The following is a 13,528-nucleotide window of genomic DNA, read 5'->3' as shown; positions in this document are numbered from 1 at the left end:
AGAAGGTTTGCTGTGTCTGTCAGCATAGTGTCCAGAGCATGGAGGCGCTACCAGGAGACAGGCCAGTACATCAGGAGATGTGGAGGAGGCCGTAGGAGTGCAACAACCCAGCAGCAGGATCTGCTACCTCCGCCTTTGTGCAAGGAGGAGCAGGAGGGGCACTGCCAGAGCCCTGCAAAATGACCTCTAGCAGGCCACAAATGTGCATGTGTCTGCTCAAACGGTCAGAAACAGACTCCATGAGGGTGGTATGAGGGCCCGACGTCCACAGGTGGGGGTTGTGCTTACAGCCCAACACCGTGCAGGATGTTTGGCATTTGCCAGAGAACACCAAGATTGACAAATTCGCCACTGGCGCCCTGTGCTCTTCACAGATGAAAGCAGGTTCACACTGAGCACACGTGACAGACGGGACAGAGTCTGGAGACGCCGTGGAGAACATTCTGCTGCCTACAACATCCTCCAGCATGACCGGTTGGCGGTGGGTCAGTAATGGTGTGGGGTGGCATTTCTTTGGGGGGCCGCACAGCCCTCCATGTGCTCGCCAGAGGTAACCTGACAGCCATTAGGTACCGAGATGAGATCCTCAGACCACTTGTGAGACCATATGCTGCTGCGGTTGGCCCTGGGTTCCTCCTAATGCAAGTGTTGGAGGTGTTGTTTTGTGTGCCAGACTATTTGCCAGGCAACCAGCAGGGACTCCAGGAAAGTTACCAATCTGGGCCAAGAAATAATCTGGCGCATAATCCTCATTAAATGGGGAATACTCATTTTTAGACATCTCTGTTTGTATGGATTAAACAAATTGTATAAAATGTCTTAATTATTGACCTTTTAGAGGTCATAGGAGGTGGATTTTTAACTTACAAGATAGTGGTATTGATATTCTCATCTACCCTTTTTAAGAAAGCGAATAAGCAAATTTCCCAGAATGTCGAACTATTCCTTGAAACTTGATGTTTATTAGTAGAGGAAACAAGAGCTATGCTCTGAACCAGCAGCTACATAAAGTTTAATATTCACGAAAGACAGTGGGCGTAAATGCTGATAATGCAAGGTGGTGCTGTTTTCCCCAAGTCCGCAGGGTCTTCACACAGCCCATCACGTTCTCAGCCAACACAATGACGTTTTTATGAGGTGAAATAATGGCAGCGGTTTCTCTCCGACTTTGCCCTTCACACTCACTTTCTCATAGCTCTCCTTCTGCTGTTCTTCTCACTAACTTCCTTGTCATCCCCTTTTTTCTCCTCCTCATGCAATTTATTTCCTGCTCTCTTCTTCTTCTTAGAGTATGTGTTTCCTTTCTCTTTTCTATTGACTGTGGTACATTTACGTGAAACCAAAAACCATGTCTTTTTCCACCTTCACTTTACCTCTCCTCATCTTTCTCTTTGTCCCTCTCTTCTCCCATTCCTCCTTCCTCTCCTACGTTGTCTTTCTCCATATCTCTGAATGGCCGGCCGGTGATGTTTGCCTGAGTGCTTGAAAGGATAAGAGATGTCCTGCTAGGAATGAGACAAATGGAGCGAAAAAGAAAAGTGAAGTTCAAGTATGAGGAGAAAAGCAGGAAATATGAGATGAAAGATAAGAGAATGCCAAATTAAGAAGCAAGACTCAAAAGTAAGAGGCGAGTGACCTTGAATAGACATGTTTCTTTTAACTTCTGAACATTATGCAAGACTATGGTGGCCAGTTCAGTCAGTTAAACCAAATTACAGTAGACATTCTTTGTTGATCAAGACTTCTCCATTTCACACCTCTCTATCTTAAGTTTTTTATTCTTAGAATGACTTGTTGTACATGAAACATGAAAACAGGCGAATTCTTCACTTTTACAGTTCATGAAACAAATTACCATATAAATGTGTAGTTGTAAATTGGAAGATGATACAGTTTTATTCAAATTGGTAGTTTTGACAGTGGTGACATTTAATTTTCTCTTGGTTAACTAATGAATCCTTGTTTAAGTAGGTAACTGAACATCTTTAATGAGTAAATTCAGCTGCAGAGCTTTTCTGATGTGCACCAGCATGTGGCTGTAGCATTCATATGGTTACACTGTGTAGATGACATTTCTGAAGAAAGCGTATGTTCAGATCTATGACTGTTAGCAGAAGGATACATCAGTCACTCGCCTAATTTCTGACAGACCATGATATGTTTGTGTTTCTCCTGCCAGAATGATTGACTTGTACTGGTGACCTTTGAAACAAGTGATAGTCTGCACAGAAAACAGATGAAGGGTTGGAGAAAGACAGATATGGATATTCATAAAGACAGAAATATAGACAAAGAGTATACACAAAGAATATGACATCGGTGCTGTTACATCCATGAATCAATGCAAACTGATAAACCGACTCTTCGTACTTTACTGTGTCATTGTTGCTCTTCCTAGTATCCAATGTTGACCCAGCACTGTTTTAATTAATGATGAAGTCACTGAATTATTGTCCTTGATTGAGTTCTAAAATGCTGCTGATCTAGCAGAGTCCCATGTGCAGTGTCAGGGTAAGAGCGGAGTCAGTTGGGAATAAGTGTGGACGTTATTTAGTCCTTTCTTTTGTACTGACCTTAGGCTGCTGTTTTAGAGACTTCTGATGTTACTTTTTCTCTAAAAAGGCAAAGCTGTTGATGTAATGGAGTGGGGGAAAAATACAAGTTTTATAATGGATTGTTTTGATCTTCAGCTCTGAATGGCAGACTCACCTTGAAAAATACCCTAAAAAAGTACACCTTTGACTGCAAGACTGATTAAATACTTAACAGATAATCGTTCATAAAGAGAACAATGATGTAACTCATTTAATCAAGTTGAAAACACTTTTACTTGACTTTCTCTCCAAGTTTGACTTTGGTTTATTAACTGAATAATTTGTCCTCTGCATAGATGAATTTCTCCTTTTTACATGTTTCCCTCATTTATCCAGTCAATAAAGAAGGTTTTGCTTTGAATATTACTGTAATGATCTTGTCCTGCACAGCTTATTGTTTCTCTGTACTACTTTATTTGAATTGACTCACAAAGACTTGGTGTGGGACTGTGTAACAAAACCTTTGGAATTCCCAAGTATTTAATCAAAAAGATTACAATTGAATCTCAGTGTGTGTTAAATCTAAGATAATAAATATAAGAGCACCCCAATGAGTGTTAATCTTTCACCACTGAGTGGAAATCAAAGAACTGCTGTGGCAGTCACCTAATGCTAAATGCAAAAGTACCTTGTGCCTTTAAGCCTTTTAAATGACTGGATTTGCTGCACACTCAGGCAGACAGCTTTTGAGCTGGTGAAGTATTTGCCAGCAAGACGCTCATGGATGAAACTGAGAAACAATCCTTCAAACAACAGACAGATATTTGGGAGCCACACACAGAGCTGTAAATTTGACATGAGAGGGGGGATAGGAGAATAATTTACCTTGATTCACACCAAGATATTAGCATATAGTATAAAAGGTCACCAGAGACACCTCTGGTTCACTTCAGGTTCCCTTTCCCATCTAGAAAAATTCTTAAAATAAAAGCCTTATTTTAGCTTTGTCTTCCAACCTCTGAGTTTGTAATTACCTCACTCTATATTTTCTTGAGTTGTAAAGTTTTGACATGACATGTAATTTGCTAAGTAATACAATTGAAATCAAGGGAGCCATATGTCTATAAAAGATCAGATGAAATATTATACAAATGTAATGTCATTACACCTGAATATGATTTTTGTTGCTTTTTGGATGGTGTGAATTCATCAGAATCCATTGGGATGCTACTTGAAATCCCTAAAATCCCTTTAATACGTAGAGATGGATAGAAGTAATGTAATAACAGATTTGCACTGTCCTAGGAAGTATCAATTTGTTCCAAGCCCTATGAACAGCGCTGCAGCAGCATTAGTTTACATACTGTCATCTAAACTTTTCAGTGAGGTAGTAATACAACAAACATTTAGAAATATGGGATAAACATGTACCAATCCCTGCACATATTAGATTAATTAATATATTAATAGGAATTAGCGTCATGAATTTCAGATCGGACAATGTAATTGATCTATTCATGTTTCATCAATCAATAGACCGTTACGAGTTTACATTTCAACACACAGTCCAGTATACTGCTGTGTAATCGCTGTGCCCAAAGGACACAAAGGCAGTCTGGGCACTGTTCAAGGATGCTACTGGTGCCAAGAATAAAACAAGCATTTCTTATCCAAACTAGGCTAATAAACCAGATGTAATCATTTTTATGCACCCAGCTCACCCAGGACTGATTCCTTGACAAGACCAGACCACCAGACGAGATGTGCCAACAGTACGGCAGCTGAAACTACTTGCAGACATGTAGTGATGGGATTGTTATTCTTTTATTATTTCTATAAAGAAAAGTGCAGTGGTGGATGAAGTGTTCAGATCGTATACTTAAGTAAAAGTACTAATACCACCCTATAAAAATACTCTGTTACAAGTAAAATGACTGCACTGAAAATGTTACTTATGTAAAAGTATAATTTGGGAAATGTACTTAAATGTATTGAAAGTGGAAGTGCTCCCGTGTCCCCTGTGACTGTTCTTTAATTTGAATATTATTAGTCCTGCATTAATGTAAAAGCGGGATTTTATTGTTGTAGTTGGTTGAAATGGAGCTCATTTTGAGCTGTTGTTCTACTGTATAGGACTGACGATCAAAATGGTTGCCAATTAGGGATATCAAGAGAACCGATACTTTAGTACCAAGTCGATAACAAAATTTTGAAAAATGTCTGTACTCGTTTTGCCAGGTACCATAGATCCAGCACGTGGAAGATAGCGACAAGTGCAGCTTCAGCGACAACTCCGCCTCGACTCGTCGAAAAGATAAAAGAGTTGTGTGTGGAAACGTGGTGACTGTATTTCGCGGAAATTCAGTAGTTCCATGTCAAAGACTCGATTTCTCCCAGTCTTGTGATATGTTGGAGAGCTAATTAAGGCAGACGTTTCACAGTTTTGATCACGTGGAAATCACCAAAGCTAATGATGCAGTTTGCAGCGCTACAAATTGAGTCTGTATATTACTGTATACTATAGCGGAGTTAGGGACTGTCTTAAAAGTCCAATACAATCCATTTCAGTCATCCATAGCTTTTTTGTTTTTCGTATAAAAATCTCAAACCACTGCCAATTTCAAAAGTGACCACCCTTAAACATTTCACACCGGTGAGATTGTAAAGAAAAGTAAAGAAAATTGAGTAATAATTAGATATGCACAGTGCAAGGTTCTAATTTCAATAGCTTGCTCATTTATGTGTATATATTGACATCAAATCACCTCATCTGTCCTGGACATCCTCACAATTTTAACAGCTGCAAGTTGTTTTTTGTAATGTTCAAATATTTAATTATGTTTTTATTAAAAGAGTGTATGTTGAGGTATATGGGATTTATAGTTTTGATTTTTGTTTCTTACCGTGATATAGAATTGGTATCGAATCATGGAATTTTACTAGTATCAGTATCGACTACTACATTTTTGGTATTGTGACATCCCTGTTGCCAATTACTTCTGTCAATCGAATAATCGTTTCAGCTGTACCTGTACAAAAATACTCAAGTACATCAAATTTGTACTTATGTTCAGTACTTGAGTAAATGCTAACGTGTTGCTAATACAACAAGTTTCTAAGTAAATTAACTATTGTTGTGCATTTTACTCTTTACTTTTACTCTTGGGAACTTAATGTTGATGTTTCTCTGGTGGTACTTTGTTTCTTCTTGGCATGAGGGACAGTGTAACTAACTACCTTTTGTGAATCCTGTTTCCTTTTTACAGTGCTATCATTTTTTTTACACTACCTTTTTGGTATAGCTGTTATTAAACTGTATAAACTTGGAAGGCAATCCGCTGTCTTCAACCTTTTATTGAAAAAGAGTTTTTGGCTTGCTGTGTAGTTGTGCAGCTACACGCATAGTGAGGGAAACGTGTTTAGTTTTACAAAGTTGAATCCTCTTTCCTGAAGATTGCTTTTCAGCATGGCACGAATACAGTCATCCGTTGTGTTTCAAGACATACAAACAAAACATTATTATGGAAGTATTAGATGTTAAGATATGTCAATATGTAGAACTATTGGCTAAGAAATGGTTTTGTTTATGATTAACAGTTCCCTTACTCTGGATAATGTGTTGTGTGTTTAAAGGAGAAAAAAAAAACAACCTACACCTGCATTGTAGTGGCAGCATGGTTACTTTTCGGCTTCACAGGCATCTTGTGTGAATACTACCCCCCCCCCCCCCCCCCCCCCCCCCCTTCTTAATCATTAATTTATCCAGGCATTCCTCACAACAGACTATTTATAGAAGCCTTCACCAAACATCTCTGCACTCTGTACTCATTTCTAAACTGCTGAAGAACAAGGCTGAGACATCTGCTCTCTCTCTCTCTCCACTGGTCTGTCAGAGGGGTGAACAGAATAGCCCTGTTGCATTGTTTGGCTTTCAAAGACAGGGGGGTTGGTGGTGGTGGTGTGTTCAGTCAATCTCTTCTCTCACTATGCTCTTATCCCTGTTTCTTATTCTTTGCTTCATCTCCTTCCTCAAACCACTGTCTGTTCTAGTACGCTACACTACCCGCACTGTGATGAGCTAATTGCTGTCAGTAGTTCAGAGTATGATGGGTCCCCAGTTCTGTGATCCATAAATAGACTATTCAAAATCTTACAGAGACACAAGAGTGCCATAGAGATTTGCATTCATTAGCAAACTGCTTTTGATTTCTGTTCTTATTTCAGGGGAGCATATTAAGGGATATATGACAGCAGAGTGAAGCTGGTTCATTTTGTTCATGCTTATGAACACACTCAAAACCATTTTAACAAACACACATATATATAATAAGAATAATAGGAGATAATCAGCAGCGTACAGTGGTGCGTGTGCAGCGTGATGCCCTGCAGCTCCCAGTTAGACTGTCTCTTAACAAACTTGCCTAAATATGTTAAATACCACAGGTTTTAATGATCAGATCCCTCTTAACAGGCATTGTAGGCTCTGTAGGCTTCACCACACTGAAACTTGCACATACTTGTTTAGCCAATCAGAATGAGCCCACCGGAGCCCTTATGGAACTGGTTGAATATGTGACTGTTATGCAGTACTTGCAAACTACAGTGCTCAGTATTAGAGCACATTAGAAGACGTAACGTTTGCGGACTTTCCCTCTACTCATAGCTTTACAATTTATATATTTGTTATGCTTATACTAAACCCGGAGTGTTAAGTCTTGCTTTACCTGGTATGTGCTTGTAAAATATTCACTGTGTCCCCTTACTGGATTTATACTTTTCTCACCTTTAGTTTAAGTAACTGCATCTCCTGATGGAACAGCACAGTTGAATTTCAGCATTATGCAACGTAACGAGTTGTTGTCAACTCAAGTAGTTCACCTGTCTCCTGCTCTGCGTGCACGCTGTCATCCTCTCTAAGATGCAGTTTAAAGTGAATAAAATTCAATTACTATTTCTTATTTCATGGGCTAATTCATAGTTTTTGTGATATGCGCGGTGACCGGGAGGGCAGAACAACAGACCAGGACCGTGGCTCACACCAGACTTCCTGTAGAGACGTAGCAAAAGCAGTTTCCCTTCCCACAATTATTTAGATCACCTCTCAACTCAAGAAAAAGACATGGTGAGATATGGATATCAAGAGATATGGACACAAACTGCAAGCAATCTGGCGTATTTCTGCCATTAAAAATCACCAGGTACCTGCCAGAGCTTGACTGCGGTCATGTATAGGTTTACCTTGAGAATCCCTCACCTTACACTGCTGCCAAGGTTTTCTTAATCGGACAGAATTCTGTAGAAACATAGCTCAGGCTTGTCTCCATGTCGATTAGTGCATCTGAGAGCACAACAACTAGCGGCATTTTGGAAACACAAAAGTAACAAACAGTGTGTTACTTGCTCCCTAGTTGGCGAGCAGTGGAAAATGTCTTTTTTGCCCTTGTAACCTGACGTCACATGAAAAAAATGAATTGAGATAACGCATAATCAAAATAACTGAAACATTTTTTAAGGTTCAATAAATGCTTGATGTTTACTAAGTCAATCAGTAATCAAGTTAATAATTGTGATTTCAATTATAACCAAAATAATTGATGAAAAATTAAGCAGCCCTAGCGTGAATATTTTCCTTAATTGGAAGTAACAGGGATAACCAAAACCTTAAAAACGGCCCCTGACAAAACGTACACAAATGGACAGGGATGTCTGCATACTTCCGGCCAGTGTACTTCAGTGTGACCTAATGCTGAACTGTGAAAGTGCCCAGAGCAGTTGCCAAGCTGCAGAAACTACATTGAATTTTGAGAAAACAGATTCTGTGAGCTATTTATTTGACAGTGCTTAAGCTTAAAGGGGATCTGCGCTGCAAGTTTCTTTGTGGGCATGGCCAGCATTCTGTGACTGGAGCAAATGGCCATAAATGGTTTTTCATATATGGTTAGTAGAAAAAAGCATTTAGAACAGGAGGAAATCTAAGGGAATTCTATTAAATGCTTTTACCTCATTATTTGAAGCCTTGGCCACATTTAATATGAACATCTGACATTGTAACATTATAGATATGCCAGATAATACGGAAATGCATAATGGGTCCCCTTTAAACTTTGTAGGATAGGATAAATGGGATAGTTTAGATACAGAAACTGCTGAATAAAAGATCCGCTGATGAACTGTATATCATAAAACGACCCACTCACATTTTATTCGTTCAAAAATTATTTATTGCTTTCATCAATGCATGTCTGTTGGCGATGTAGATTCCTGAGTAAATATTGAAGCAGTGGTTCATGACAAAATGAAAGGATAATCTTCATGATTATTTAACCCTGTAAAACAACTTTTGGCATTAAAATAGTTTTTATTCTTATCTTTAGGCGAGTCCTGTTTGTTTCTTTGTCTCTTTAATCTTTGTAAAAGCTCAGGGAGATATATTAAGCTATTGATTATCAGTCACGTGTTGCCTAGTTTGTGTCTAAAAGAAATTGTTCCTTTCCGCCTGGAACTGGAGCAAAGACCGGGCCTTACCACACCAAAGATTAACAAAGTCAGACAAGTTAAAAATCCAATAGAGGGGAACATCCATTACTGAATGGGCCACCGGTCGAGCCAAGAAAAGGCCATTAAGGAAAGCATGGTCTCAGCTCCCTGTAGAAAACATTTATGAGAGGCACTCTCTAATGAGTCAACAGAGAGGACTCTTTTCATCACTCAAACTAATTGGCATCTGTGAATCTGTAGCTTAAAGAAGAAAAAGAGGAGCCTGCTCGATGCTATTGATCGAAATTTTCTGCGAAGGAGTGAGATGGGCGATGTGGTGGCTTTTAAAGCAGCACCCTGCTTAAAGGTGCAGTAGACGTGACAGGGATGCTACCATCTCACTCATAAAAGTGCATAAGAATAGCGTCTGGGTCTTTGTAGAAAAGGTAAAATGTCTTACCTTTGCTACACCACTACAAGCAGAAACATTTTAATAAAACAAAATGCAGAATTAAAAAAAAGTCTATACAACTGAAGAAGAACTCTGGTTATCAAAACAATGTCCTTGTTGCGAACATAGACAGCTAATGAGCTCTGTGTAAAGTGAGCAGGTACTCTTCAGTCTCAGGGACCTATTACATCCTTGCCCTTATTCTCCTGGCCATTCTCTTGATGTAAGAGTGCACAGCAGTTATTATTTCCATATATTGGATCCCATCATCCCAGTAATTGTTTGTCATTATCAATTCCCCTTTATCGTGGCCAAAAGCACTGGATGGCAAAGCATGTGGGAAATGGAGGCAGGCAGAGTCAAAGATAAACACAGTGTTTGCTGTGCATCACTGACTGCATAAAATGCAAAGGTGCAGGCCGCTCAATAAAACTAATCAAATGTGAATTTTAAGTGGTATTGACTTGCATGGATTCACAAGGGATGGCAAATTTGAAAAAAGCAGGGCAAAAGCCGAAGATGGAGAATCAGAAGTCAGCCTGGCAGGGCAAGGACAGTCAGAGGGCAGAGCTAACAGACTGCTGCTTAACAGACAAACTCTTTACTGCATACCCCCTCGAGCTGGGCCCTAATTTTTTTTTGTCATTTCAATAGCCATTTGTATTGTCCCTGCTTTCAAATTTCATCCATTGCTGCATATAATATCACAATCAAAGTAAAGCGTGGGTCCTTTAGGTTCTCAAGTTGTAATCAGTCAACACTTGAAGACTTAAAAACCCCTGACAATTTCAAATCAGGATCTATCTTAGTATATCTATTGACAAAACAACATATTTATTTATTGATTATTAAGTATAACACAAAGACCTTGCTAATCTGCCCCATGAGCCTTGTGTGGGTGTGGTTTAATCAAAATGTAGCGATGGGTGTATCAAAAGCATCTGTTTTCTCTGCCTGAGCCTAGCCCACAAACCAGTGAGAGCAAAAACACATAGAAGTCTTGCATGTAAAATAACAAAAACTGATGAAGCTTTTGTATAAAATGTTGTTTATATTGAAAACCAGTTTTCAGTGAGTAGCTGATAGAACAGGTTTTTGGGGTCCCAAAGACTTCTTGCATGCCTAATGCGTTTTGCTCTCACTTCCCTATCTGTGTTTTGCTGTTTTTAGTTAAGTTAGATTAGTTAAATAAATACACAGTTCTCTTGGAACGGGTTGTAATTTGACGCCTACACATCCTCTTTTTGTCTGTTTTTGTTTTTCTTTCAGTTGCAGAGGTTGAAACGCTCCCTGTCCTTCAAATCTGTCATGCGCAGCAAGAGTGTAGACAACTTTTTCCAGCGTAGTAATGGTGAATCTCGCCCTCCATCCGCCCTCATCACCACACCTCCACCCCTGCAATCTCCTCCCCCTTTCTCTGAGTCCTCCCTGGTCTATGAGCGCTCTCCCTCCCATTCTCCGTCTATCAGTCCCAACCCCTCACTGTCATCACGCTCACCTTCGGTCAGTCCTTCGCTCTCCGTGGCCTCCAAAAACCAGCTAAAGTCTCAGGCCCAGCCGGTCAAGACTCACTGTTTCCAGGAGCACATCTTCCGTAGGCCTACCAGCTGCCAGCGATGCAAACACATGATCCAAGGTAAGTCAGTTGTGTCAGTTACTTTAACTTGCTTTAAACATTGCATTCATGGGGAATATGCAGCCATATTGGACAGATCTCTCTGAAGTTTAACCAGGATCAGTGAAGTTCACTATGCGTTCCAAGAGGTGAAAATCCCCCACAATGCAAAAATTAACTGGCCAGTATGCTTAATGCTAGGTTTCTTAACCAGAGTATGGTCAATCTACTGTACCTGGCTGAATCAAGGTGCTTAAAAGGGTCACTTCACCCAAATCACCAAAAACACACATTTTCTCACTTACCACTTGTGGTTTATTTAGCCATACATGTATTTTTGGTTTTAGTTGCTGAAGTTTTTCCACTTGGAATTCTGCACTTCACTTTACCCAAAATAATGAAATAACTTCTATTTGTGGTTTTCAGGGGATTAAGAGTTATAACTCGGTCCACAAATCCACAAATGTCACTGAGCCTTCTGCAGTGGGTTTATTTCTTGAGCAGAAAATTGTCCCTATGAAAATTGACAACAACCTCTGGGGTCCAATCTTGTTTACTCTTCTGGGAGTTTTACACAGTTTATTTCATCTCTAGTCCAGGTTGTTATTCTGTAACAGTTTTACATGCTTTAGCAAACAGACACCAGGGAAACTGCACCCGATTCAGAATCTGTTGTAGGACCTGATATATGAAGTGTAGGACATTGTATAGGAAATGTAGGACCTGATATGAGCATATCCATTTAGACGGTGACATGGAAGTGGATTTTCACTCCTGTCCCCTCCCACTCCTACAAAAATACTTCTGTCCTGGCCCAATCCCATGAGAGAATTAAATAAATAAATCCAACCTCCCCAACCCTACACAGGATAAACGTGTGACGATGAGTGAGTGAGTGTACTGCACCTTGTGACATGCAGGCCAGTCCAATGAGTATTTCCGGTGTGGGTTCCACATGTCTACACATAATTTGCTCAGAGCAATAAAAATTCAAAATGCAGTTGTAAAGGTTTTCTGGGGATTTAAACAAGTCTTTTAAATGTTGAAATGAAAATTGACCCAAAGCTAGAGAATGTGGCTTGTGATTACTGTTAATAAAAAACTGGCAGAAATGTAGCATTTGTAATAATCAGATCATATTATACAATAGATACACTCACTTGGGACAGATAACGCAGTGTGGCAACAAGCCATTTTGGCCTTAACCTGTTGCTGATAACAGAAATATTGACAGCAGCCTTCAGTCTAAAGTGAATTGTTTGCTGTCCAGGGAACTCCAAGCAGGGGCTGCGTTGTAAAGCCTGTAAGCTGGCAGCCCACCTCTGGTGCTCATCGGAGCTCTCCCAGCAGCCCTGCAATGGCAAGGTAAGAACACTTCAGAACAACGATCATTAAGTCTCACTACCACACACTATGCACCTTTTTATGAAGCTAACAGTAACACCTTGCTGCCCAAATAAAATATAAAGTAACACAAAGTTTCTCTAAGTGTCTGGCAGAGAGATGACACCCAGGGATATGTGGTCATCTGGTATTAACAGGGGTGTGAAACTCTGAGATGCTCTTCCAAAATCTCATTTAAAGTAGCTGGATTTCCCACCTGGCCAGTGGGTCACAGGGAAATGTGTGTAACAAACAACATTTATTATATTGTTATCAGTCTTAATATTTTAATCAAATGCATCTTGACTGGGCTTTTTATTTTTTCTCAGCTACCTTATTTAAAAAGTGACATTTTTACTATTCCCTAAAGCTTTATTATTGTAGTTTCATTAGTTACATACATTAGTATTTTCTCATGTCACTTGTCCCTGAAAGTAAACATTGCTACCCATGAAAGGACAAAACTCATTAGCATAAAATGCTTAATCACTGTTGAGGGTGGCTTTGAATTAATTAATAATATTCCTGTATTGCTTTGTTCCATTGCTGCAGTTATCTCCCAGTAGCCCAGCTTACCATGGGCAAAAATGTTTCTTACATAGTTAATTCCATTTTTATGTTCTGAGTATTTGTAAAATTGACTGGAAAAGCACGAGTACTCTGTAGGCCAGAGACTAACCCAGAATGCATTGTGTCAGCAGAATTCTACAGCATCTGGATGCAGTAATTGTCTCTCTAAGTCAGCTGGCGTAGCCTTTAGTCCTGCTAATATGCTTAGCCTCAAAGCCCCCGTCTTGTTAAAAGAGGATAAAGCCCTTTTCAAACCAGCAGAGACAAAAAAGGTAGAGGTTATAAATAGAATGTGGATTGACCAGGGCTTTGCAAAGCAGACTAACACAATAGGAAACATGTGAAAGGGTAGCAGCGGGATAAAATTGCCATAAGATGAACAAAAACTGAAGAGGATGATACTGATGAAGTTCAGTGGCCGGGTCCCAACATTTTTTCACTCAGCCTTTTTGTCCTTCCTCCCTGCATGTGCTGCTCTTCTCACATAACACCATCCTG

At 39.7% G+C, this 13,528-nt stretch overlaps 2 protein-coding genes across 2 annotated transcripts in view; one reads left to right on the top strand and one right to left on the bottom strand.

Annotated features, from left to right (window-relative positions):
- Positions 1–469, bottom strand: part of LOC123983518 (nodal homolog) — a 2,520-nt gene extending 2,051 nt beyond the window's left edge. Inside the window, exon 1 of the mRNA XM_046069776.1 lies at positions 391–469. Within this exon, the coding sequence (XP_045925732.1) occupies positions 391–469 (79 nt within the window). The remainder of the gene's footprint in view (positions 1–390) is intronic.
- A 9,512-nt stretch (positions 470–9,981) lies between these two features.
- LOC123983517 (SH3 and cysteine-rich domain-containing protein 2-like) lies at positions 9,982–12,615 on the top strand. Its single transcript, XM_046069775.1, has 4 exons — positions 9,982–10,026; positions 10,732–11,098; positions 12,348–12,442; positions 12,577–12,615. Exons 1-4 carry the CDS (start codon positions 9,982–9,984, stop codon positions 12,613–12,615), a joined length of 546 nt encoding a protein of 181 aa, XP_045925731.1.
- Positions 12,616–13,528: the final 913 nt, after the last annotated feature.

The sequence above is a fragment of the Micropterus dolomieu genome, linkage group LG14 (genome assembly GCF_021292245.1).
Source record: "Micropterus dolomieu isolate WLL.071019.BEF.003 ecotype Adirondacks linkage group LG14, ASM2129224v1, whole genome shotgun sequence".
Taxonomy (NCBI): Eukaryota; Metazoa; Chordata; class Actinopteri; order Centrarchiformes; family Centrarchidae; genus Micropterus; species Micropterus dolomieu.
This window is presented reverse-complemented; position numbering and strand designations above follow the sequence as displayed.